A 27857-nucleotide genomic window follows, 5' to 3' on the forward strand; every position below is an offset into this window, starting at 1 on the left:
GCTTCATACACTTAGCTCATCTAAAGTGAACTTTATGTAACATTAAGAATTAAACCGGGTGTTCCCGGTACTGCTTTGAAAATGCAGTTGGAGCCAGGTTATTGTTGGCTGTAGATGATGCTATTAACTGGGCCTGAGACCAACAAGGATAGGAGAGCTATTTGATATGGATTTAACCAGCTATGAAGAGGATGTCTTAAAATAAGATAGTCAACATTTTGCCATTTGTGATGTGTAATTTTTAAAATGATTCAGTTCGACCTAGAGAAAGATAAATGCTGGTCCTTTTTCTCATCTTATCGTTTTCATATTTATGTCAGTAAAACAACTTTTCATTGCATTTAGATTTTTTTTTCCAATTTAAGAGGGACTGGAAGAAGATGCAGAGAAGGCATAGTAGCAATGCTGACAACATCCCACCAGAAAGGCAAGTGTTTGCAGTTATTTGTGAAACCTGTTGTTTAGGGATGGGTGGGAGAGGGCAACTGTCAACATTAACTTCGTCCTTGGAATTATTTAGTAAATTCAAACCATGAGCATTGGTTTATTTTGGTATTTAATTTTTAATCATTTTTGCTATGTTTAGATATTTCAGTTGGAAATTGAATCTTAAATCTGCTCCAGCTAGGTCATATTATTAAACTTCAGGTGAATTTAAATTAATTTTGGTTTAGTTTGTTTAAATGTTGACCAGCTTGGAAACCCAGTAACACAGAGGTTCTTCGAAATTTAATGACAGGACCTCATTTTAATTTTTTTGTCATTTCTTGACCACTAGCTTACCTGATTGGAAGACTGGTTAGCTGCTAGGCAGGAAGCCTGTCACTGATAGGCCACAGTAGGGAATACAGAGAATTGAGGGAAGGTAAGATCCTGGTTTAAAGGTGAGATTGTTGGATGTGGGGAGGATGGGGTCATTGATTAGTACTGGGTCTGATAACTGGGAAGCCAGTTAGCTTTGAGAGACCAGAGAAAATCACTCATCCTTTGGCCCACAAACAGTGTTGACAAAGCACTTGTCTGCTGGAACAGTCTGGATTCATTATAAGATAGTCAGTTATTAATATAACATGATCACCAAGAAATGCAATAAGGAATTCAGAAGAAACTTCTTTACCCAAAGAGTGGTGAGAGTGTGGAACTCATTATTACAGGGAGTAGTTGAAGCTAATACAAAGATGCATTTATGAGGAAGCTCGTCAAGCATATCATGGATAAGGGAATAGAATGATGATAGATTTAAGTGAGCAAAGTTGGAGAAGGCTTGAGTAAAGCATAAATGTTGGCATGGACTGGTTAGGTCGATTGGCCTGTCTCTGTACTGTATATCCTTTGTAATCCAATGCTCTCTACTCCCTTCAGCTGCAGGGCTTCTCAAGCTCTGGGAAATCAGGCCTGCAGTGCTTAAATTCCAAACTCTGACAAATCTTGACACACAGCCCCATTAAAATATTTAAATTACACATTCGCCTCTGGAGATCAGATTAGTTGCACCCCATGCAACGTGGCTTCATTAAAACTGAGTGGCCGCATTTGGATCAAGTTTCTACTTTTTGAAATTTTAACTCTCCCCTCTGTCGATGGTCCTGGGGGGTGGTTAAGATTCCCTCTTCTGTATTAAAAAGTGGCAAATGATGGCACAGGTGAGAAGCTGAAGAAAATTTTTGAATAGCAAGACAAAAATGCTGGAAATGCAGAGAATGTCATTCGGAAATGAGTTGTTCAAACAAAAAATCTACGACTAATATTATTTCCAGCACATTGTGTTTAAGTTTCAAATTTCCAGTATCTATTTTTTGGCTTTTGCATTACTGTATACCTTACAAACAATATTTGCCTTAGAGTTATCTTCTGTATGAATTTATCCATCATCCTCATTAATTATCCTATTGTTTCTGAGTACTGCACTATGCTTGTGTGTGTTTGTCAACACATGTATTGTAATTGTGATACTGGTAAAGTTACACTTTTAGACACCACTTTTAATTGCAATGTAGTTTGCAAACTTGACTCTTTTTCTCTTTTAGGACAAGGAGTCAGACAGTTGGTTCAGAGACCAGTGTGGATGAGAATGGTGTTTTTGAAGGACTCAAACCTGAAAGTTCCTCGGCTCAGCAGATGTTCTCTGGTTTAGCAGGTCTGCAATCAGGCCCAATAACTGCTGCATCATTCCAGTCTGGCCTAGTGCTGGGATCTTCTCTGAGTGCATCGGTTGGAAGTGGAGATGTGTTTATTCAGATGACCCCACAGGAAGAGGGAGCCATTCGCACAGAGAATATGCAGTACCATCACCGCCATCGGCATCATCATTACCACCACAGTCACCATCGTTCCTCTCTGTTACACGTTTCTGGTGATCGCCATGGAAATACAGAAGATGTCAGCGAAGACCCTGGCACTCCTGCTCCAGCACTTTCAGAGCTGAAAGCTGCAGTTACCTGGCTTCAGAAGGGCCTTCCTTTTATCTTAATATTACTGGCTAAAGTTTGCTTTCAACATAAGCTTGGTATGGGCATATAGATCCTTCTGTTAAAATTGTATTTACTAATAACAGTTTGACTGAGATGCATATTCTTTTACAGTTACTGGATTATTTATGGTGCAATGACAAATCTTGTACTTTTTCCGTAGCGTCTCAGAACAAATTCTTTGGACCTTCTGTGTTCACAGCAAGTAACAGGGTCTTTTCAGATATCTGTCACAATTGTGCACAGCTGCACCCTATTAGTGCAGCTGCTGTACAAACAATGTAACTTTAAGAGCAGAAGGTGATCTGTTTAAGGTCCTCAAGATACATCTTTTAGTCAGCCTTTTGTACGAGCATTTTTATTTTGTTACTTTGGAAGCTCATAATTTTAAAAATTATTTGGTTGAGGAGGTGCTTATGGGCATATATTCATACTCCCTTTGAAAATAATAGGAGTGTACATGCATGTGTCATCACAGTTTTTTTGTGCCCTCTTGTGCTAGTATTCTTGGTAAACCATCAGAGATCAGTAAAACATTTGCAGCAACCTTTAGTATGTTTCTTGCAACAGTACTTCTTAAATATTTTTTTGACGGGATGAAGGTGTCACTGGCAAGACCAGCATTTGTTGCCCATCCCTAATTGCCCTTGCACTGAATGGTTTGATGGGCCATTGTGGAGGGCAGTTAAGAGTGAACCACATTGCTGTGGATCTGGAGTCACACGGAGGCCAGACTGGGTAAGGGTGACAGATTTCCTTCCCTAAAGGACTTTAATGAATCAGATGGGTTTTTACAACAATTGATAGTTTCCTGGTCAGCATTATTGAAACTAGCATTCAGTTACGCCAGCTGCCATGGTCGGATTTGAACCCATGTCCTTGAGCATTAGCCTGGGTCTCTGGATAACATCAGGGAGGGGGAGAGTGACCTGGATACTGTGTTTCAGGAGACAGTCACACCCCTTAGATTAACTACCTTAAATTCAGCCAGTGGTCAGGGACAGGAGGGTGTGACTATAAGTGAGGCAGGTAGAGGGATCCGGGAAGTAGCACTGCAGGAGCCTCAGCCCTTGCCCTTATCCAACAGGTTCAAGATTCTTGCTCCCTGTGTGGATGAGAGCGGGGACTGTAGGGAGGATGAGCAAACTGAACATAGCATTGTGGTACAGGGAGACATTCAAGTGGGTGGAGAAAAGAGAAATGTAGTTGTAATCGGGGATAGTATAGTTAGGGGAATAGATACTAGGATCGAGAGTCCTGAAGGCTGCGTTGCCTGCCTGGTGCCAGGGTTAAGGATATCTCATCTGGGCTGCAGAGGAACTTGGAGTTGGAGGGGAGAGATCCAGTTGTTGTGGTCCACATAGGTGCCAGCGATATAGGTAGAAGAAGGAAAGAGGTTCTGCTAAGGGAATACGAGCGGCTAGGGACTAAATTAAAAAGCAGAACCAAAAAGGTAATAATCTCCGGATTACTACCTGAGCCACGAGCTAATTGGCACAGGGTCAATAAGATTAAAGAGGTAAATGCGTGGCTCAAAGATTGGTGTGGGAAAAGTGGGTTCAAATTCATGGGACATTGGCACCAAAACTGGGGAAAGAGGAAGCTATTCCGTTTGGACGGGCTCCATTTGAATCATGCTAGGACCAGTGTCCTGGCAAATCGCATAACTAGGGTCGTAGAAAGGGCTTTAAACTAAATAGTGGGGAGGAGGGTTCAGTTGCATGAAAATATAAAAAATAAAATTTTAAGGAGAGGGTAAGAGTGCAGATTAGTGATGAAGCTGATTGCTATCAAAAAGTGAAAGGAAGGGACAGAGTGTGTGAGCGCCATATTGCACCAAAGAATCATATAAGAGTAGGGAAAATTGACAATAGGGCAAACTTAAAGGCTTTGTATCTGAACGCACGTAGCATTTGGAATAAAACTAATGAGTTAACAGTGCAAATAAAGATAAATAGGTATGATGTGGTGGCGATTACTGAGACATGGTTATAGGGAGAACAGGTTTGGGAGTTGAATATCCCAGGGTACTCAGTGTCTCAGAAGGATAGGCAGGAAAGAAAAGGAAGTGGTGTAGCTTTGTTAGTAAAGGAAGAGATCAGTGCTATAGTGAGGAATGATATAGGCACTTGAGAGCAAGACGTAGAGTCAGCCTGGATAGAAATAAGAAATAGCAAGGGAAAGAAGTCCCTGGTGGGAGTAGTCTATAGGTCCCCAAACAGTAGTTTAGCAGTAGGGTACAGTATAAACCAGGAAATACTGGGAGCATGTAAGAAAGGCATGGCAATAATCATGGGTGTTTTAAAATGCATATAGACTGGCCTAATCAAATTGGCAAGGGTAGCCTTGAGGGAAAGTTCATAGAGTGTATTAGAGATTGGTTCCACAACATATTGCTCCAAGAAACAACCAGGGGAGCAGGCTATTCTGGATTTGGTTTTGTGTAATGAGATGGGATTAATTAATGATCTCATAGTAAAGGATCCTCTAGGGAAGAGTGATCATAGCATGATAGAATTTCAAGTTCATTTTGAGAGCGAGAAACTTGAGTCCCATACTCAACATACCCAGTGTTCTGGAATTAAACAAAGGTAACTACATAGGCATGCAGATTTGGCCCTAGTGGATTGGGCAGGAAGACTACAAGGTAGGACAGTTGATGAACAGTGGCAGATATTTGAGGAGATATATTCAATTCCCCCCAAGTAAAATATATCCTAATGAGGAAGAAAGATGGTAAGGGGGGGGAAAAAGCATCCATGGCTAAGCAAGGAAGTTAAAGATAACTTAAAAGCAAAAACTAAGGCATACCAAATTGCAAAGGTCAGTGGCAGGCTGGGAGATTGGGAAACTTTTAAAGATCAACAAAGGGTTACTAAAAAAAATAAAAAGTAAAAACTGATAGCAAAAGCTTCTACAAGTATATTAAAGGAAAGAGAGTAGCTAAAGTGAATGTTGGTGCCTTGGAGGACGAGACTGGGGAGTTAATAGTGGGGAACACAGAAATGGCAGTGACATTTAATCAGTATTTTGCCTCAGTTTTCACGGTGGAGGACACTGGTACCACCCAATAGTAACAGGTAGTGCAGAGGATATAGAGAAGGAGGAACTTAGAACAATCACCATCAATAGAGAAAAAGTATTGAGCAAACTATTGGGATTAAAGGGTGACAAGTCCCCAGGACCTGATGGCCTACATCCCAGGGTGTTAAAAGAAGTGGCAGTGGAGATAGTGGATGCATTGGCTATAATATTCCAAAATTCCCTGGATTCTGGAAAGGTTCCAGTGGATTGGAAAAATGCTAATATAACGCCCTTATTCCAAAAGGGGGGAGGCAGAAAGTAGGAAACTATAGACCAGTTAGTTTAACATCCCTTGTTGGGAAATTGTTGGAATCCGTTATTAAGGAAGTAGTAATGGGGCATTTGGAAAATCAAAATGCAATCCATCAGAGTCAGCACGGTTTTATGAAGAGTAAATCATGTTTGACTAATTTGCTAGAGTTCTTTGAAGATGTGACAAGCAAAGTGAATAATGGGGATCCTGTAGATGTAGTATATCTGGGCTTCCAGAAGGCCTTTGATAAGGTGCCGCACAAAAGATTAATACACAAGATAAGATTCAACAGAGTTAAAGGTAATATATTAGTTTGGATAGAGGATTGGCTAACCAACAGAAAGCAGAGAGTCGGGATAATTGGGTCTTTTTCTGGATGGCAAGCTGTAACTAGTGGGGTGCCACAGGGTTCGATTCTTAGACCCCAACTATTTACAATCTATATTAATGACTTGGATTCAGGGATAGAAGATACTATAGCTAAGTTTGCAGATGACGCCAAAATAGGTGGGAAAGTAAGTTGCAATGAAGAAATAAGAAATTTACAAATGGATATGGACAGGTTAAGTGAACGGCCCAAAATTTGGCAGATGGAGTTTAACGTGGATAAGTGTGAGGTTATCCATTTGAGGAAGAATAAAAAGGCGACATTATTTAAATGGAGAGAAACTTCAGACTGCTTCAGTCAGAGGGATCTGGGTGTCCTCGTGCATGAATTGCTGAAAGTTAGTATGCAGGTACAACAGGTAATAAGGAAGGCAAATGGAATTTTGGCATTTATTGCTAAAGGAATAGATTATAAAAATAGGGAAGTGTTGCTGCAACTGTACAAGGCATTGGTGAGACTGCACCCGGAGTACTGTGTACAAATTTGGTCCCCTTACTTGAGGAAGGATGTAGCTGCACTGGAGGCAGTTCAGAGGAGGTTCACTAGATTGATTCCAGAGATGCAGGTTTTGTCTTATAAGGAGAGATTGAGCAGTTTAGGCCTAAACTCGCTAGAGTTTAGAAGGATGAGAGGAGATCTAATTGAGGTATGTAAGATGCTAAAGGGGAGAGACAAAGGAAATGTGGAGTGGATGTTTCCCCTTCTGGGGCATTCTAGAACAAGAGGCCATAGTTTTAGGCTAAGGGGTGGTAGATTTAAATCAGAGATGAGGAGGAAATACTTTTCTGAAAGGGTCTTGAATCTGTGGAATTCACTACCTCAGACTGCAGTGTATGTCGGGACACTGAATACATTTAATGAGGAGATAGACAGATTTTTAATTAGCAATGAAAGGTTATGGGGAGAGAGCGGGAAATTGAAGTTGAGGCCGAAATGAGATCAGCCATGATCGTAATGAATAGCGGGCAGGCTCGAGGGGCTGAATTGCCTACTCCTGCTCCTAGTTCTTATGTTCTTATTACTAGTCCGTTGATGTCACCACGTTACCACCATGCCATTCCATCCTATGCCATATCAATCCCATTCCTTTCATCCCTCTTACATCATCCCATCCTACTTTTTTTTCCTGTGCCATCCCCATCCTTTACTCCATCCCTCCTGTGCTATTTTCCCCTTCCCAACCCCTCCACACTTCCCAATTCCTCAGCCACTGTGACTTTCTTGTTGGACTTACCTTACCTTCTGCTATTTTTGTCCTCCACTAACCCACCCTGCCCCTCCGAAAGCAACTGCCCCTCCCATTGCCATTTCTCCACCCCCCCCCACCCAAGCAGTCCTCCAGCGAGGGTGAGTTTGTTGTTGGGCCCACCTTACCTTCTGCTTATTTTTCTCCACCAACCCACCTCCCCGCCACTGCGGCCAGCAACCATTGGCAGTTGCACGTGCCTCACATGTTCATCGACACCACATCAGAGCATAAATGCGTCAAAGCAGCAACCATTAACTAAAGCTCATGGAAAAGTAAGGCTCTTTTATGAGGGAGGAATGCTGAATAACATGTGGAACAACACAGCTTCGAGCTCTGCTCCTCTCACTTTCTGATCTCTTGGCCTACATTCACTGGAAGAAGTTGAAATGTCTCCCATCTGTGGATGTGTGGAGGGAGAGGAGGATTAGGGGCAGAGAGAGGGGGAAGTCAGATGGGGAGTTGCATCAAGTGTCTCAGGAGCTTTGTGCCCAGGGAGCCAGGTTTGAGCACACTTGGCCCGTCAGTTGCAGAGTGTTCGGCCAGCCAGAAAAAGAGACAATAAAATTATTTTAGAACAAATAAAAATGTAATAACAGGGCTGTGTCTGAATTTAGCTGTTATCTGTGAACCCTGATTTAATACAATATGTTCCTCACATGCCCCAATCCACTGTGTGCACCTGGCTCCACCCACCAAATCAACTCACTGACCAATCAGAAAATCCTGTACAGTAAAAATTTGTGTTATTATAGATTGTATTGCTTGAACATTTTTTTTAATATTGAGATTAGTTCCATTGCATTTTAAGATATCCCTCAGCAGGTCAGCCAGCATCTGTGATTGACCTGAAATGTTAACCCTCTTTCTCTCCACAGATGCTGCGTGACCTGCTGAGAATTTCCAGCATTTTTTGTTTTTGTTTCAGATTTCTAGCATTTGCAGTATTTTGCTTTTGTGTTAAGATATCCCTCCTTTAGCTCCAGACTTTACATTTCTTGAGGACTTGACATTAAGGTTTATTTAATGGAGATAAATACCTCATTGAATTTTACCTTGATTCTAAATATTGTGAATGAAGGTAATTCCTGATGTGTACCAGTTTCCAGTTGTTAATATACCTGTATAAAAACCAAAGAGGTATATTTTACCCAGAACTCCGTAAATGTGACATTTTAATCAGTTCTACTTCTGTGACACGAGATAGATGGTGTATAGCATTCCTCATTTATATCACTGGAACATTAACACACAATGTCTTGTTCCTGCATGTGTCTAACTTGCAGATTTTTTTTAAAAATGAGATAACCAACCAACTTGCACATAATTTTCCCCTCCTCCCTCTATTTAACATTAAGCTTATGAGTTTAAAAGTTACAGTTAAGAATTCATCAAGCTTGGCCATGCTTTACAAATCACATTTAAAACGTTAAATTGAAAGGTAATTGACCTCCCTCCACAGATGCTGCCTGACTACTGAGTATTTCCAGCATTTCATGTTTTTACATTAAATTGACTTGGTACTGTTTTATTTATGATCTCTATATTGGAGCTGTGCCTTTATGTTCTGGCTTTATTCATTTTTTTTTTGAAACCTGCATTGATGTACAAGAACAAATTTTCAGGTCAAGGGGCTCTTGTTCGATCTGTCAGAGGTCTTGTTTAAATAAATAAAACTTTGCTTATTGTTCTGAATTGTTTAGGGCATAACAGTAATCAATTGAGCAACTATCCTAGAAAGCTTGTTGTGGCAGTATACTATCATTCACACATTGTAGCTATGTTTGGGAGTATTCCCAGTGTTGCTAATTACAAGTAAGCCATGACTACCCTGTGCAAGAGAAGGATCATGATCATCCTGAATTGAAGGCATAACTGCACATTGCCATTGCAAAGATGATGCCAAGTAAGACACCAAGGGCTAAGTATTTCTCAGTGCCTTGAATATAATGGATATATAATTAATCCTGATTCATATACTTGTGCAAACAGCATTGGATTCAGTCATTACGTGTTAATTCGGCTATATTGTGAAGGATGTTAGGTTAAAACATTGATTTTTATCTTCTAACTTCTTTATATTTATCCCTCAATCAACATCACAAAAAACAGATTGGCTGCTCATCATCACATTGCTGGGTGTAGTCTTGTGCTGTGTGCTTATTGGCTGCCGCTTTTCCTACATTACTGACTACACTTCAAAATTACTTCATTGCCTGTAAAGCACTTTGAGACATCCAGTGGTGGTGAAAAGTGCGATTTAAATGCAAGCCTTTTTTTTTTGGAACAGATAACCCTGGTGATACTACATACAGCATGTGTTTTCTTTTTCCATACAGGCATTGCTGTGTTAATTGGAATGGCAAGTACCTTTGCATATGCAAACTTAATGGTTAAACACCAAGTTTCTTTAAGAGTAAGTATTTTACTAATTAGTGATTTTCTGTTTTCTTCAATATACATTGGATTTTGTTAGAGTAGCCCACCACCCCCCCAAAAAAAATATTTTCACACCCTTTTTAGTTTCCCACTTTGCCTTTTGTCATGTGCTGTTGTGCAGCTGAAAAAGAGCAGAATGGCATGGGTTGCCCCCCATTCGTTATTTCCAGCCCTATCGGATTGTGCCTTTGCTCTACTTTGAACCTTCAATCCTCTTTCTTCACTATATTTGGTTAAAATTGTTGAACGATCATTGGCATCTATCTTGCCACTTTAAACCTTAGGGTTCCTCAGGTACATTTGTTGGGTGTGTTAGGTTTGTATAAACTCAGTATAGCAAGATATATTGGGATCCAGTGTAAACTGGATGTGTAAGCAGTCACCAATGTTTAATGTTAAGAAATAATTGGATTTGAAAGATCATATTAGGTTCAGCTTCTCTCATTTGCACAATTTATTACCATTTTGCCATTGTGTTCATTTCTTGACTGCAGCTAACGTTTTACATTTTAGTTTGCCTGGGGTATGGTTTCATGGGTGCTGACTTCCTTCCAGTAGCTCACCCAAATTGCCTTCCTCATATGAGCCCAGATAGTGGTAAGTCCTGACAAGCTGTTCAGCTAGCAGAGAGTATTACAACTGAGCCCAATCTGTCCTCAATCAACATCAATACAAGCAGTTTCCTGCAGGACCTGCTGGATAGTTGCCGGGAGTGGGAACCTTGCCTGATATTTCCTCTCAGTTGTAGCTCTCTCTTGCCATCCTGTCAGAGATCAACTAACTTGGCACAGAGAACGCCTGTAACTAATTACACTGTTTATTGTTCTGTCCACAGTTCCTGCTTCTGACATTTTGCTTGGATGGAAAAATGTTGTTTGACAGTGTTATTTTCTATTATCTAGCTGTTGATTTATCAGTTAACAATCTTGCAGTGATTCTATCATCATGATGGATCCTTCAACATGACATTATCAGAGACCAAACATACGGAATACGATTCTGGCAATTGAGGTTTCCTTAATATATTCCTGAGCAAGAATAAGAAGGCACAGTAAAATTGCTTCATTATATATTATAAAAATAAAGATTACAGAGCAATTTACAGTGGAGTAATTTCATCTCCAAAGTTGAGATCACTGTTATAAATCATTCAGTTTTTTTTTGTCGCTTTTGGACTCCTGAGTGAGCTCACTGCATTGCAATTCTTCTTAAGTAGTTTCTTGTGTATAATATGGAGATTGTCATTCACTGTTCTTGCCACATGTTGCACTCATCATGTAGTGCACTTTCCAATTAATCTAAAGAGCTGACTAATGATATTAAAGAGATTGCTTGATATCTGACTGCTGTTCTACGTGTGAGCCCATTTCTGTTTTTAAAAATTATGTCACGATTACTTTTTGCAACCTATAAATTAGATTTTTTCCCACTCACATATTACTGCCTTCAGAACCCCCTCTTTTTTTCTGCCTCTTCACGATATAATCTGCTGAAATGGGGTCAGCTTCTACATGCATGTTAATAATGTCTAGTTCTACCTTCCCTTCGCCTCTCTCAATCCTTCAACTGGCACTTTGTTGTTAAACTGCTTTTCTATTATCCAGACTTGGATGAGTTGCTGTTTCCTGCTGATAAATATTAGAAAGACTGAAGCCAATGCCTTCGCCTTCACCACCGCACCCCGTCACAATATTCATATTCTTGCCATTATTCCATCCTCCTCCCTGGTCATTGCCTCTGGCCAAACCATACTGTTTGCAATGTCAGTCCTTTTTCAAACTGAAGCTGAGCTTTTGGCCTCGTATGTTCTCTTTTACAAAGACCACCTATCTGACCTCTGTAACATTGTTGTATCCAATTCTACCTCAGCCCATCTACTGGCTGAAACCCCCAATTATCTTTTACCATTTCTAGGTTTGACCATTTCAATGCACTCCAAGCTAGCCTCCTATCCTTCACCCTCCTTAAACTTCAGTTTATCCAGTACTCTGCTGGCTAGATCCTACCCTAGCATCAAGTTCTTGTCACCCATTACCTCTGTCTTTTTTGACTGGCATTGACTTCCAATTTCTCAAATTTAAAATTCTTATCTCATAGTTAACTTCCTTCATAGCCTTGCCCCTGCCTATCTCTAACCCTATAACTTCTTCCCACAAGGTTATCATTTCTCTGACTCTGACTCTGGTCTCTTGTGCACCCCCCTCCTCCATTACTTAGCCATTAACTGCTTTGCTTTCAGCCATCTAGGCACTACACTCTGAAATCTCCCCCTAATTCCCTCTGATTCTCCCCCTCCCACCTTTAAGACCATTCTTAAAACCCACATCCTTGACCAAGTTTTTGCATGGTGAGAGCATCCAGGAAGGCAATCTTTACAGTAGTACGATGTAAAATTTTTTCTCTGAATAGAGCAGTTTGTGCCTTCTAATAGATCCTTGGATAAACTGATGGGCCTCTATGTTTCAGGTGGTGTACTGTACCTATTCTGGAGGAATGACTCGAACAGATGAAAGAGGCAGACTGTTTTACCTGTACCAGTCATTCCTTCATTTGATGGACAGAGTACGCTGCCCAAAACATTGAGGCCTATCAATTCTTTTTGGAGCAAAATTTTACATTGAGGAAAACAAATTTATGGTTACACAATGTTAGTATATTCTTCTTTGCCTTAACATCTATTTTTTGATTGTGTCTCAAATTGGGTCATTTTTCTATGTTAAATATACTATATAAACACACCTTCAGTTGTTGATCTCCTCTAGTATTGCTCCTGATAGGTTAGAGATGACCACATTTTGTGTAAGACGAGCTTTATGCATGCAAAGTGCAATGTATGTGCAATACCTATTTCTTCAAAATCAATTATAAGTAAACATGAATCTTGGGGATGGTGGGGGTGGTGTGGGGAGGAAGCAGCCAAGAGAGCCTTTCCTTTAGTTTTTGAAGCTTTTAATGTTCCTGTTGCTTTTTACTTTGGACAGGAGCAAAGATCAGCACTTGTATGCCTCTGGATATTAGTGTTCCTCACTGGGAACACATTGTTTTTGTATTACACTTTCAGTGCCCAGGAGCTCTATAAAAGGTAAGCTGTTTGAGTATAGCATGTTGTGTGCTTTTAAAATGGTATTTTTTAAAATGTATTGCTTTGCTTATTAGAAGTTGAGTTATATTTGAGTTTTTAATTCGTTCTCAGATAGGAGCATTACTGGCAAGTCCAGTAATTATTGCCCATCCCTAGTTCCCCTGAGAAGGTGATGGTGGTCCTTCCCCTTGAACCACTGATAGTGATTTCATATAACCGAGTTATTACAAGGCCGCTTCAGAGGACAGTAAAGAGTCTACCACAATGGTTATCTTCCTTAAAAGACACTAGTTATTGGACTATTACTGCTTTCCCAGCCATACGAATAAAACAAAGTCGAACTTGATAGTAACAAAAAAATTAGAATTGAGCTAAGCAATGTTAATGTTATGTTAGCTCCGTAATTTTCAGCACAAACAGAAGCACGAACACTGGTTCATGCTTGACCACTGTTTTTATCTATTCCTCAATCTGAGAATTTGTTATTTATTTATGTATTTTTTATTCTTTCATGGGATGCGGGCGTCGCTGGCTGGGTGAGCATTTACTGCTCATCCCTAATTGCCCTTGAGAAGGTGGTGGTTAGCTGCTGCCTTGAACTGCTGCAGTCTATGTGGTGTAGGTTGATGCAACACACTGCTGCCATGGGGCATTGGTGGTGGAGGGAGTGGATGTTGAATGTAGTGGATGGGGTGCCTGTCAAGTGGGCTGCTTTGTCCTGGATGGTGTTGAGCTTTTTGAGTGTTGTTGAAGCTGCACTCATCCAGGCAAGTACAGAGTATTCCATTTCACTCCTGACTTGTGCCTTGTAGATGGTGGACAGGCTTCGGGGAGTCAGGAGATGAGTTACTCTCTGCAGAATTCCCAGCCTTTGACCTGCTCTTGTAACCACAATATTTATATGGCTAGTCCAGTTCAATTTCTGGTCAACAGAATGTTGATAGCAGGAGATTCAGAGCTAGTAATGACATTGAATATCATGGGGAGATAGTTGGATTCTCTCGTTGGTCATTGCCTGGTACTTGTGTGGTGCGAATGTTACTTGCCACATGTCAGCCCAAGCCTGAATGTTGTCCAGGTCTTGCAGCTTATGGGTAGACTGCTTCAGTATCTAAATAGTCGCAAATGGTGCTGAATATTGTGCAATCAACATCGAATATTCCCACTTCTGACCTTATGATGGAAGGAGGATCATTGATAAAGCAGCTGAAGATGGTTGAGCCTAGGACACTACCCTGAGGAACTCCTGCAGTGATGTCCTGGGACTGACATGATTGACCTCCATCAAATACAACCATCTTCCTTTGTGCTAGGTATGACTCCTAGTGAAGAGATTTTCCCTTGATTCCCATTGACTCCAGTTTTGCTAGGGCTCCTTGATGCCACGCACGGTCACATTGCTTCCTTGATGTCAAGGGCTGTCACTCTCCCCTCACCTGTTAAGTTTAGCTCTTTTATCCATGTTTGGACTAAGGCCATAATGAGGTCAGGAGCTGGGTGGCTCTGGCGGAACCCAAACTGAGCGTCAGTGAACAAATTATTGCTGAGTAAGTGCCACTTGATAGCACTGTCGACAACCCTTTCTATCACTTTGCTGATAATTGAGAGTAGACTGATGGGGCAGTTATTGGCCAGGTTGGATTTGTCCTGCTTTTTGTGTACAGGACATACCAGGGCAGTTTTCCACATTGCTGGGTAGATACCAGTGCTGTAGCTGTACTGGAGCAGCTTGGATTGGATAGGATTGGATTGGATTGGATAGGATAAAATTAGATAAAGAGGAAGTACTTAAAAGGTTGGCAGTCTTCCAAAGTAGAAAAGTTCGCCAGTCCCCATGAGATGCACATAAGGTTGCTGAGGGAAATAAAGCTGGGAATTGCAGAGGCTCTGGCCACAATTTTTCAATCCTCCTTAGATATGGGAAAGGGCCAGAGGACTGAAAGATTGCAAATGTCGCACCACTGTTCAAAGGAGAGGATGATAACTACAGACTGGCCAGTTTAACCTCAGTGGTAGCAAAAGCTTTAGTTATGAATCCAGGACAAAATGAAGTGGCTTGGTAAAATGAGTCAATAAATAAAAGCCAGCATTTATTTGTTAAAGGCAATGCATGTTTGGCGAACTTGATTGAGTTCTTTGAAGTAGCGGAGAATGTTATTATTTGGAAACAGAGTTAGCTAAAAGACAGAAAGCAGAGAGTAGTGGTCAACAATTGTTTTACAGACTGGAGAGAAGTGTTCAATGGTGTTCACCAGGAGTCGGTGTTGGAACCCATGTTCCTTTTTATGTATATTGATAACCTAGACTTGGGAATCCAGGACATAATTTCACAATTTGCAGATGACGTAAAACGCAGGCATGCAATAAACAGTGGAGACAATAGTAATAGACTTCCAGGGGACCTAAACAGACTGGTGAAATAGACAGACACTTGGCAGTTGAAATATAATGCAGAGAAGTGTGAAGTGACTAAATGTTGTTGGACAAATGAAGAGATGCAATGTAAACTAAATGGTACAATTTTAAAGGATTTGCAGGAACACCGATCTGGGGGTGTACATGCACAAGTCTTGGAAGGTAGCAGGGCAAGTTGAGAAGGCTATGAAAAAGGCATACTGGATCCCTGGCTTTATAAATGGAGATACAAACCTAGATTTTGCAATCAGCAGCAAAGTGATAGCACTCGCCAATGACCTCACAGAAAGCTGCCTACAAAGATCTAGCCATCTCTGTGGCTTAGATTTCTCCTTTCCAGAATTCAGTTTGAATCTGGCACCATGTCAAGAGGATTTCCAGACATCCGGCAACAGTGATGTCATCAAACAGGTTAAGCAGCCGATCAGATTGAAGTATTCGCAAAGGCAGCAAACTAGAAAGTAAATGCACTGAATTTTTCACTTTTTTAATTAAAAACATTTATCGACAGCAAAATAAAGGATTGGAACGTACACATGGGATTAAGGTAGAAGCTGATATAGAAGCTTTAAAAAACTTTTAAAATGATTTTATAGAATTAGCTTTTCAGAGATAGTAAGGCTGTTCAGCAATAATTATGAACTTTGAACTCAATTTTAAAATCCAGTTACATCTCATTCAACAAAGTGTAACTTTTTCAAGGGATTTTACAGTGAGACCAATAGCGTAAAAGGGTAAGTTTTTGTCAGTTCAGCAATTTCCTGCTTGACTGCAGGCTGGGGGATCTTCAAAAGTGGAACCAATGGGGAAGAGTCGAATCACTGACAGCAACTTATGGATTTTCCACATTTAACTGCGGGTGTGCAGACTTGAGAAGTTACTGTCAATTTTAGAGGCGTAATGATAGCAAACACTGACTGTTTCGCTGATTATTACTTCAAAATCCAGGCCATAGTGTACAAGAGCAAGGAAGTTGTACTAAACTTTTCATAAAGCACTGAGAGTAGGCCTCAGCTGAAATATTGGCCGTGGTCTTCCAGTCCTCCCTATGCTGGGACCCGTCTCGGGCAGGATGGAAAATTCAGAGAGGCGGCCAAACATCCATTGATTTTGAGGGGGAATTTGGGACTGGAAGTTCACAGCTATTGTGTCCAGTTTTGCACACCGCACTTTCAGAAGGATGTCACTGCCTTGGAGAGGGTGCAGAGGATATTTACTAGAATGGTACCAGGGATGAAGGTCTGCAGTTATGTGGAAAAACTAGAGAAATTTGGATTGTTCTCCTTGGAGCAATGAAGGTTAAGAGGAGGTTGAATAGAGATGTTCAGAATTGTGAATAATGTTGATCAAGCAAATCAGGAGAAACTGTTTCTTCTGGCGGAGGACACCAATTTGAGATAATTGGCAGAAAAAGCAGCGGTGGGGGAGCATTTGCACAGCTAGTTGTTATATTCAGAAATAGAATGCACTGCAGAAAGAGCAGTGAAAGAGGATTTAATAATCACTTCAGAAAGCGAGTTGGATAAACATTTTGAAAAAATTTGCAGGACTATAAAGAAAGAACAGGAAAGTGGGACAAATTAGGTAGCTCTTTCAAAGAGCCAGCACATGCACAATGGGCCAAGTTGACTGCCTTCTGCGCTGTATCATTCTGTGATTACATGCAGTAACATTGAGCAGTTTAGGCTTTGTTTTTCTATTTACAATGTATTTTAAAATCCTTCCTCCAGTGTTATTTGTTATCTTTTCTAGGCTTTACTTATCAAAAACCTAAAATTATAGTGTAAATCTGGAATCGGGCCTTGATGTAAATCTAGTGTGAAATAAAGTGAAACTCCCTGGAGGAGGAACTCTTAAACCTTTTACTCTGATGGGACCCAAAGTTACACAACAATGTCTTAACATCCATGTGAAGCAAAACCAGTTATATTGTAAGTGCAAATTTAGGGCCCTTATGTGAAATGTAGCTAAGCAGCCTCAACTGATGTGAGACCACTATGGGGAAAAAAACCTGCCAGTTTTTGGAATTTACACTCTTAAGGATGGATGTTACGGAAAATGAGAAGAAACTCGCATTTGTTGAAAGAGCCTTTTTGATGTTTACATAATTGTTGGAACTTTTTATGCTTAGCTCTGAGCTTTGGTTTTCCCATGGTATATCTGAGCAGGGACTGCTTGATATTGGCGCGGTACACAAAGAGGAAGAATGTTTGATTCCCTGTTGTTATGTTCCTTCTTAATAAGAATAGTTCCAACAATAAAAATTCTTCAAAAACTATTTAGGATTTGGTGTTTAAAAAGGAATATATAAGCCCTGCCCATTAATGTATATGTATGTACCTCTTGTACTATAGGCAGGTATTGATTAGAACCCAATCTTTTGCTACTTCCTATTTTTGAATTGTGTTCTCATGCAAATATTTTGGATCTTCATTTTGCCCTGCATGTTCTATAAGGTACCAATTTTTTCACATTGGTTTCTTCATAGGTTTCATTTGTACATTTCAGATTTTTGAACATTAGTTGAGACATCTGTTGTGTTATGTGATCTCTTATGCAATGTGAGTATTTGATTTTGTTTTTATTATTTGATTCTAAACTGAAATCCTTTAATTTTTCTGTTGTTTTGTTCAATAGTGAAACATGAACCTAATTTACTTTATTATTTTGACTATCTTAATAGTTCACGAAAGCTAACATTTCTCAAGCCTGACTAACTTGGTGAACAGACTTCAAGCACTGTATTTGTTTTGTAATTCTACCCCAATACCAATTAAATAGATTTTCTTTTAATGCAGTACTGTCCAACCTGAATTCCTGCCAAGCTGGCAATTTGAAGATCGAAGCCCAACTTCCTCTTATTTTTTATTTGCTGCTGTGTTCAATTTGTGAGCCTTCAGGTTTGGAGAGGGTTATCTTTAATGCTAAAGTTCTGCTGATATCTGTAACAGCAACTTGTAATTTATAGCACAATTAACAAACAAAAAATCCCATGGCATTTCACACATGGAAACAGAGGGCACCATCAGGATGGTTGACTAAAAACTTGGTAGAAAATATGGATTTTGAGAAGGATTTAAAGAGGAAAGAAGTGTAGAGGTGGGGAGGACTTCCAGAGGGTGGGGCTATGCCAGCTTGCTGCCTAATGCAGTGTGAAGGGATAATAAGGTGTGCAAAGAGCCAAACAGAAGAGTGAATGTTGGTGGGGGTGGTGGATTAAAGGTGAAGAGGTTGCAGAATTACAGTACAACAAGTTCTAGAACACATTGAAGATGAGCACAAGGATTCTAAATTTATTTGTGTTGAAAGGAAGAGAGCTAGTATACATCTGTGAAGAGCAGAGTGGTAAATGAGACTTATCAAAGCATATGTGTAGCTGCATTTTCCATAAACCGAACTGTGTCTGAACTGTGTATATGATGTAAGGCCAAGAAGGAGGTCCTTCTTGATCAATGTCCTCGATCCATGGAGTGATCAAGTCTAGAGGTGAAAAAAGCATAGATCAGGCTTTTAGTGCCAGGGATGTAGGGGAAGAGGCAGAAAATGTGCAGATAAAATTGGTGTTAGAATGGCTGTGGGCTCATAAAAGGTTAGGTCAGGGTCACCATGGCTTCAGTCGGGGTCAAAACAACGCACATTCTTATTCAATCTAAGCAAGTGGCCAGGGATAGAAATGAAGCAGTGGTAAGGGAGAATAGTTTGCAGGAGAGTTGGGTCAAAAACAATGGCTTGGGTCTTCTCAATACAAAGTTGGAAGAAACAGTGGGTCATCCAGGCTTTTGTAGCTGGCAGCACGGGATGGCCATGGATTTGAGCTGATAGTAAGGTGAAGCTGGAAAATCATCTGTACACATGTGAAAGCTGACATTTGTTCTGCCAAGCAACAACACTTAAGTAAGGAGGAGGCCAAGGATAAAATTTTGGGTGACTTCAGAGGTGACAGTATATGGATGGTAAGAGAAATCATTGCTGGAGTTCCACTGACTGAATTAGAATATATAGAAGTGGAAAGCCAGAGAGGAGCATAAATCTTGATAGCAGGAGAGGCAAGCTGAGAACAACACAGGAATCATAGCAAGAACTAGTTATAGTCACGGAGAATGTCATTTGTGATTTTGGCCAGGACCATTTTGGTGCTATGTGCAGCACACAAGCAGTTTAGAGGCATTCAAACATATAATTCTGAGAGAAACAGGCACGGAATTGGGAGGCAACTATGTATGACAACTTTTGAAGAGGGAAGGAAGGTATGAAACAGGCAATAGTTAGAGACCTTCCTTTGTTCTTGTCCTACCCATTCCTTGCTCAAAACCTATTACATCTCTAATTTTTCCTAGTTTTGATGAAAGGTCATCGACCTGAATCATTAACTCTGTTTCTCTCTCCACAGATGTGACCTGTCCTGCTGAGTATTTCCAGCAATTTCTGTTTTTATTTCAGATTTCCAGCATCCACAGTATTCAGTTTTTCAAATAGTTGAGAAGATATGTCAAGGGTGTTTTTTGCGGAAGAAGGTGATGATAGCTGTTTCAGAAGGGTGAGGGTACATGAGGGCTTGTATGGGGGCCAAGGGAGGATGTTGAGTAGTATCAAATTGAAAGAAACACTGTACAAATCTGCAAAGATTAGTAATAGGTCTGAAGACTTTAAGTAAGATTTAAAGAACCAGCAAAAAATGACAAAAAAAATTAGAGGGCGAAAATAGATTGAGAGAAAGCTAGCTAGTAATATTTAAAAAGTAAGAGTTTCTACAATTATTTAAATAGGAAAAGAGTAGTGAAAGCTAGTGTTGGTCCTCTGGAGAGTGAGTTTGGGGAATTGATAATGGAAAACAAGGAAATGGTAGAGGCTTTGAATGGGTATTTTGTGACTGTCTTCACTTAGAAGACTTAGGCCAGAATTTTGACCTTGAAGGGCGTGCGGGCTCCACCGGCTCGGCAGCAGGCAGGCAGCCAAACTCCGCCGCTGAAACTGGGCCGGCTGCCATCTTATGTGGGCGGGCCAATTAAGGCCCGCCCAGCGGCCTGCCCGACGGGAAGCGCCATGCTTTTCCTGTGCCGGGGTGGGGGGGATTCCCCATTTGTCAAGTGCGCTCTTCCGCACATGCACATGAAAGAGCGCACTGCTCTCTGAGACAATGTGCTGTCTCAGGGAGAGTGCTGACTGTTAAAAAAACTTCAAAAATAGAGAAAGAAATGCATTATTAACATGTCCCCCTCATGTGACACTGTCACACAAGATGAGACGTTAATAAATATGAGTGAAACTTTAATAAAATTTTTTAAAACTGAGATGAACCCTCATCCCGCCAGTGGATGAGGTTTTATCTTTTTTAAGAAGCCCGCTGGGGCTCCTGGCCTGCCTGCCAGCCTTAAGGTTGGACAGGCAGGTCTTTCAATGAGCTTAATGATCCTGTCAATGGCCTCAATTAGTCATTGACAGGTCGGCGGGCGAACAGCTGATTCCTAAAAATTTAAATGGACCGGGAAGACATCAGGGGTTCCTTCCGACATCATCCTGCATCATTTTCCCATCGGCCCCACCTCCAAATCGTCGAAGGGAAAATTCTGGCCTTAGAAAACTTCGCAACTATGCTTGAAAATCAAGAAGTGAAAGGGGGAGTGGAACTTAAAGCATTCACCATCATCAGGAAAAGGTGCTGGGAAAATTATTAGACCTGAAGGCTCAAGTCTCCAGGACCTGATGGCCTGTATCCTAGGATCTTAAAAGAAGTGGCTGCAGAGATATTAGAGGCATTGGTTATAATCTACCAAAATTCCTCAGATTCTGGAAGGGTCCCCCATCGGATTGGAAAATAGCATGTAATACCTTTAATCAAAAACAGAGAGAGACAGAACACAGGAGATTATAGGCCAGTTAGCCTCACATCTGTCGTAGGGAAAATGCTAGAATACATTATTAAGGACGTTATAGCAGGATACTTAGAAAATCATAATGGGATCAAGCAGAGTCAATGTGGTTTTATGAAAAAGAAATTGTGTAACTAATTTATTAAAGAGTTTTTTGAGGAAGTAACAAGTAAGTTAGATGTGTTGTACTTGGATTTCCAAAAAGCATTTGATCAGGTGCCACATCAAGGGTTACTACACAAGATAAGAGCACATGGTGTAAGGGGTAACATATTAGCATGGATAAAGGATTGTTTAGCAAACAGGAAGCAGAGAGTAGGGATAAATGGGTCTAGTGGATTGTCACAAGGGTCAGTGCTGGGTTCTCAACTATCTACAATCTATATCAATGATTTGGATGAAGGGAGTGAATTTATGGAAGCTAAATTTGCTGATGATACCAAGATATAGGTTGGAAAGTAAGTTGTCAAGAGGAGGTAAAGAGTCTGGCTATAGGTAGGTTAATTTGACAGATGGAGTATAATGGAGGAAAATGTGAACTTGTCTATTGTCCACTTTGGCAGGAAGAATAGAAAAGCAATGTGCTATCTAAATGGAGAGAGATTGCAATACAGAGGGATCTGGGTGTTCTAGTACATGAATCACAAAAGGTTAGTATGCAGGTACAACAAATGATTAGGAATGCAAATGGAACGGTGGCACTTATTGCAAGGGAAATTGAGTATAAAAGTAGGAAAAAAAAATAAAAACAAAAAGTAGGAAAGTTTTACTGCAACTGTACATGGCCTTGATGAGACCACATCTGGAGTACTGTGAACAGTTTTGGTCTCCTTATTTGAAAAAGGATAAATTTGCATTAGAAGCTGAATAGGGAAGGTTCACTTGACTCATTCCTGGGATGAGGAATTATCTTAGGAGCGAAGGTTGAACAGGATGGAGCCATTCAGCCATTGGAGTTTAGAAGAATGAGAGATGATCTTATTGGAACTTATAAGATTCTTTGGGGACTTGACAGAGTGGATGCTGAGAAGATTTTGTTCCTTGTGAGAGAGGCTAGAACCAAGGGACACAGTTTACGACTAAGAGGTCTCCCTTTTTAAGATGGAGATGAGGAGAATTTTTTCTCTCAAAGGGTTGTTAGTCTATGGAATTCTCCGCCCCAGAAAGCAGTGGAAGCTGGGTCATTGAATTTATTCAAGAATGGGTTAGATTTTTACTAGACAAAGGAGTCAATGTTTATGGGAGGCGGCCAGGATAGTGGTGTTGAGACCACAAACAGATCAGCCATGATGTTATCGAATGGTGGAGCAAGTTTGAAAGGCCAAATGCCCTACTCCTGCATCTTATGGTCTGATGTTCCTAGTGAGAAATTTATTTAGGAAGCGATCAAGGGGCAGGACCTGGATCTTCTGGATGAAATTAGCCAGGAAGAGGAGATTTGGGAATCGCTGAGAGTGATGTGAAATCGTGGCTAGATTGGGTGGGTGACTATGAAGAAAGGGATGGAGGTTAGCAGCAGAAAGCAGGGAAGGAAGTTAGCAGCAGAAAGTAAGGATGGAAGACAAGGAAATGGGGTTTAAGAAAGCCATTAGTTGCAGAGAAAAGAAACCCTAGTTTGTCCTTGGGATTCAGGATGGTCCAAAAGCTAGAATTGAATGTAAATATGGCCTTGAACATTATACCTATCATTTCACAAACTGTACATACTTGTGTGGCCCATGAAGACTTAAGCTTGGACAGTCCTTCCTTAATGGTCAATTTTAAATATGGAAATTCAGCATTTTTTATTGTGGGCAGGCTATGCTTTGTTGAGCAACTTATTTCCGACTCCACACAAAGTATTAATCCATAAAATATTTCATTCTAATTGTTTGAAAGATGCAAATCCAAAATGTAATTGAAGACCCCCAGAATGACCCAGGATTCTCTCATCTGATGGGATCTCTCACATACTACCAACTAAATAGCTAGCAAACAATATTTATCAAGAGGATTTCCCCACTCAAATTTCTTCCATAGAAAGGAAGACCAAAGTAGCCCTTTTACATTGAAAGTACTCTCCACTTTACCCCATTTCTCCTTTTTTTTAATTTTCATTATTCTATTGTAAGATATTTGACCAATTTTTGCTGTCAATCTTGAACAAAGCTGGCCACAAAAATCCAACAGTCTCTGTGGCATGAGTTTCACCTCTCTTGATGTTTATTTCAGTGTAGTGCCAAATCAAAGGGATCTCCAGCAACTGTAATGAACAGAAAAAGCAGGCGAATAATTTCAGGTGAAGGTGAACATTGAAGAATTCTCACTGATAGCAAACCAGGAAGTAAAAGACACTGATCGCCCTTTTCATATGTTTTGCAGAACTAAATAAAGATTGTGACATACACGTTATAAGCTGAAATATCATAAACTAGCATTAAAAAACATTTTATTATATTTATTATTATAATGGAAAAAATTGCCATTACAGAAATATAAAATTAGCTTTTCTGGGCCAGAGAGGTTCTTCAGATCCTGTTACACCTCATTAACAAGGTATAGCTTTTTCAGGGGATTTTAACAGAGTTATTAAAGCGTAAAAGATGAAGTTCTCGTCCCTTCAGGGATTTCTAATTAATTGCCATTTGTGGGGACTTCAACAACATATCCTGCAGAGGGACAGGCAGGGAATCACTGCAGTGGAAACATCTGGATTTCCATAGTTAACTGTTCATGTGCTGACTCCAGAATTTGCTGCCAATTTCACTGTTATAATGATGTGAACGCTGGCAGTTTTGTCATCATTACAACTGCAAAATCTGGTTGTTGTATTACCAGTACATCAGTCTGTTAGGCATATCTATTACATGGTGTAGGTTTACTTGCTGCTTTGCCTTAATGCTGCTACATTATCCAGATGATTAAATTTAATGGTCATTTCAGTACATAAATCAAGTATTTTACTTATACTCTTGTCTCTTCCTTTCTCCTCAGTTTGATATTTCTGAAGACTAGTGTGGAAAGCAAGGATTTCTTTGATTTGCTTTGGATTGCAGGAATCACGGACTTTGTGCTGAAATACATTACAATTGGTTTCAAGTGTTTGGTCCTCGTTCTGCCCAGAATCATCTTAGCTTTCAAGTCAAGGGTATGTGGCCTAGCTTTTCCTGAATTTGTTTCTATGTTACTGATTATTGTTTTACAGTGACATACTTATAATACCATTATGAATGCTATCATTTTCCAAACAGTGGATTCAGAGCAGTGTGTATTATGTTAAATAAGTATAAGAGAATGTCCTGTGGTGAATGCACTGCTCTCCTACATTACACCAGTGATTACATTTCAGAAGTACTTCATTGACTGTAAGGGGCTTTGAAACATCCAGTGGTTGTGAATGGCGCTATCCAAGTGCAAGTCTTTCTTTCTTTCTTTCTTTCCTTTTCCTTCTTTCCAAGCTCCCTTCCAAAAGGGAATGACTGCCGCTGATGTAGTCTATAGTGACCATCCAACTTCAAATGCTTTTTATGGGCAGAAAGCTTCAATATAAAATCAAGTCAAAATCCCTGTGAAGCTTGTGTTTGGTGCACATGGATTGTACCATCACTCAAAGGAAAATGATCTGAAATGCTCTATTTCCTTGTCAGCTGCTCATACAAAAAGAGTTATCATCATTATTTGTGTGTTATCTTTTTACGTAAGTGCAAGATAGCTATTCAAAGAATAACTATAGCTTCTGGAACACAAACTATAGTTTTTAAACCGCATTATGCTAGTGAAGATTTTTTTTAATTAAAGGATACCACAAACGATGTTTATTTTATTCCAGTTGATGTGTATTTGAGTTTTCCTCTGATCACATTCTTAAAGGATATGTAAAAATTGCTGTGTGGTGAACAAAAATTTTGTAGCTTTGGGTGTGTTCTTTAGCTGGTTTGCCCCTCTTTGCCCAGGAATTAGACAGGTGCTGCATGCCTAAAACATGCCTTTCCAGGCCTCTGGAAATCCACTGGCGCCAGTCCAGCCTCTGGTCAGGCCTTGCGATGGAAATACAAGTACCGCAGCAAGCCTAAGAGACAGGACTGGCCATTAGTTTTATGGCCTTCTGACTGCTGTTGGAGAGCAGGCTTTCAGCCCGAAAGATCTGTAGGGAGGTTGCAAATTGTCATGACTCACTGGGGATAGTGCAATATCAAGCCCCACTGCTCCCGGAGCCATGACAAATGTGAAAACGTTTGATCAACCCACCTAATTATTTAATTTAGGTTAATGGAAAACAAGCACCAGGTTTGTAAACTTGATAAGTAAATAACTTTATTGAACAAATTGTCTTTAATGAAAAGAAAGAAATATGAACTGCTCATTTCTAACTCTATAACCTAAATTCTAACCTTTCTTAAACCCTTAAACACATACATACACACACACACACACACACACACACACACACACACACACACACACACACACACACACACACACACACACACACACACAAAAACATGAATTTTAAGGATGGGATAAAACAGTTCAATAGCACCAATTCCAGAGTACAAGATTCGATGGGCTGATTTTGATCGATGCTTCTCAAATTCCTTTCAGTTCTTTGATGACACAAGGTGATCTTCCAGCACTTTCAATCTTTAGTTCACTGGTTAAGCACTTGCCTTTCAATGTCTCCAACAGTGATTTTCCCCTTTTCCTCTTGACAGGGGTTTTCAGAGAGAGAACAGGTTATAGAAATATGAGGGAAAAAAAGCCAGCTAGCTGTTATTGTAGAATTACTGGAATCTTACACACACAGGAAACAGGTTTTAAGACTTGTTCCTTTCAGGCTAGAAGTTATCCTGCTGCACTGCTCTCACACAAAACCTGGTCACCTGGTCAGAAGCCAATTAAAATGTTGTTGCCAGGCAGTTCCCCATTAGACCAGACTCCTCCTAAGCACCATCCTGTCTTTCATGGCATACGATGTTCCAGGACAGAAACATTATATATATCCCTCAAACTGTTCCAGTGGACATGTCTTTCAAACGGCAACCATTATCATTTTAATCCGCAGTCCAACAAAAATAAAAAGATATGTTCTTTACAAAATGAAGGTAGGACTTTTCTTCTCCTGCTTCCCTTGTCTTGCTACTCGATATTCCTGGCCTCCCACAGGATCCCTGATCTATCGGGTCCCAGGCAGAAGACCCCTCGCCAGGTTCTTTAGACATTTTCTCAAAATGGGTACCCTTTCATTCATCCTGGAGGAAATTGAAGTGGGAAGGGCAAGAATGCAGTCTGATTTCCATGACTGTCCTTCATCCATTGTAGGTGTAGATGCAGCTCTACCTCTCTGAGGAATCCCACAAAATCCTTGGACAACTTTAAAGAGTTGGTCCCTTCATGCCATGGGTCTTTCCCTTCTTTTCTTCTTCTGTCATACCTGGAAGCTATGGAGACGAATATCAGTACCAGATTCTCTTGTTCTGTACTCAGCTATAACATGGATAGTATCTAGAGAGTTTAAATGAGTTATATTGCATTTCAGGCTCTTGTAAGACTGCCGTGCAGTCATTCTTTCTCTCAAGGTAGATTTACACTACAGTGGTAGCACATGCACAAAGTGGATTGTTGTGCACGAATGAGTAAATTTTGTAGTGCTAATCCGGAGTTAGTGCACAGCCTGACTTTGGATATACTCTGTGATTTCAGTGTAAATATGAATTGGAACCACTACCTGTGTAAGTTCATTGTAACTATCTATTTCTCTTCCTCCTGAATCAGTTTGACATTTGAAATATGCCCTTCAGGTAGTATCAGAGTCTAATCCTTTCATTGTATTTTGCTCATCAATTGAGCACAACTGTGTTCGCAATTCCCTTTTTATACTTCAACACAAAATAGTCGTACCTCTGTTTTTCCCCCCACCCTAGATCAATTCAGAACTTATGTTCTTCCATTTTTTAATAACGGTTATCGAAGACAATCAAGGCCTTACAGGAAGTCCTTCAGTGTCATTTCTCAGTTGCTGCTCCTCTCTTCTGTTCGTTTTGTTTCATTTGTCTGTCAATGCATTTATGTTTTTATCTCTGAGCTTCTTTCTTGAACATGGATGGAGCATTTTGACTGCAGAAAATGATCCTAGACAGAATAATACCTGGATATTGTAGCTGTCCATTTGTAGTTCATGCTTCAGCAATACAAAGCCACACCTGGAGTACTGTGAGCAGTTCTGGGCACCAACCCTCAGAAAGGATATATTGGTTTTGGAGGAAGTGCAGCATAGATTTACTAAAATGATACCTGAACTGCAAGGATTTAGCTTCTACGGTTGTATTCCTTGGAATTTAGAAGCTTGAGGGTGACCTGATTGAAGGTTTCAAGATATTAAGGGAAACAGATAGAGTTGATTGGAAGAAACTAGTTCTAGTGATTGCGTAGTCTAGGACTAGGGAGCATAGTCTAAAAATTAGAGCTAAACCTTTCGGGAGTGAAATTGGGAAACATTTTACCACATGAGGTGTGGTAGAAATTTGGAACTCTGTCCTCCGTAAATGGCAATTGATGCTGGATCTTTTGTTAATTTTAAAAAGAAGACTTCTGGATTTTTTTGTTATGCTAAGGTATTAAGGGATACGGGGATAA

The 27857-nt window shown here is 40.3% G+C and overlaps 1 protein-coding gene across 3 annotated transcripts in view; it reads left to right on the forward strand.

Moving 5' to 3' along the window:
• rnft2 (ring finger protein, transmembrane 2) overlaps positions 1-27857 on the forward strand; it is a 52326-nt gene that overhangs the window by 79 nt on the left and 24390 nt on the right. For 2 of the 3 annotated variants that reach the window (XM_041202580.1, XM_041202582.1), the window contains exons 2-6: positions 346-427; positions 2028-2506; positions 9779-9855; positions 12860-12960; positions 24219-24372. In XM_041202580.1, the coding sequence (XP_041058514.1) occupies positions 346-427; positions 2028-2506; positions 9779-9855; positions 12860-12960; positions 24219-24372 (893 nt within the window). The remainder of the gene's footprint in view (positions 1-345; positions 428-2027; positions 2507-9778; positions 9856-12859; positions 12961-24218; positions 24373-27857) is intronic. The other variant, XM_041202581.1, reaches the window with a different exon arrangement.

The sequence above is a fragment of the Carcharodon carcharias genome, chromosome 13 (assembly GCF_017639515.1).
Source record: "Carcharodon carcharias isolate sCarCar2 chromosome 13, sCarCar2.pri, whole genome shotgun sequence".
In the NCBI taxonomy this organism is placed as follows: domain Eukaryota; kingdom Metazoa; phylum Chordata; class Chondrichthyes; order Lamniformes; family Lamnidae; genus Carcharodon; species Carcharodon carcharias.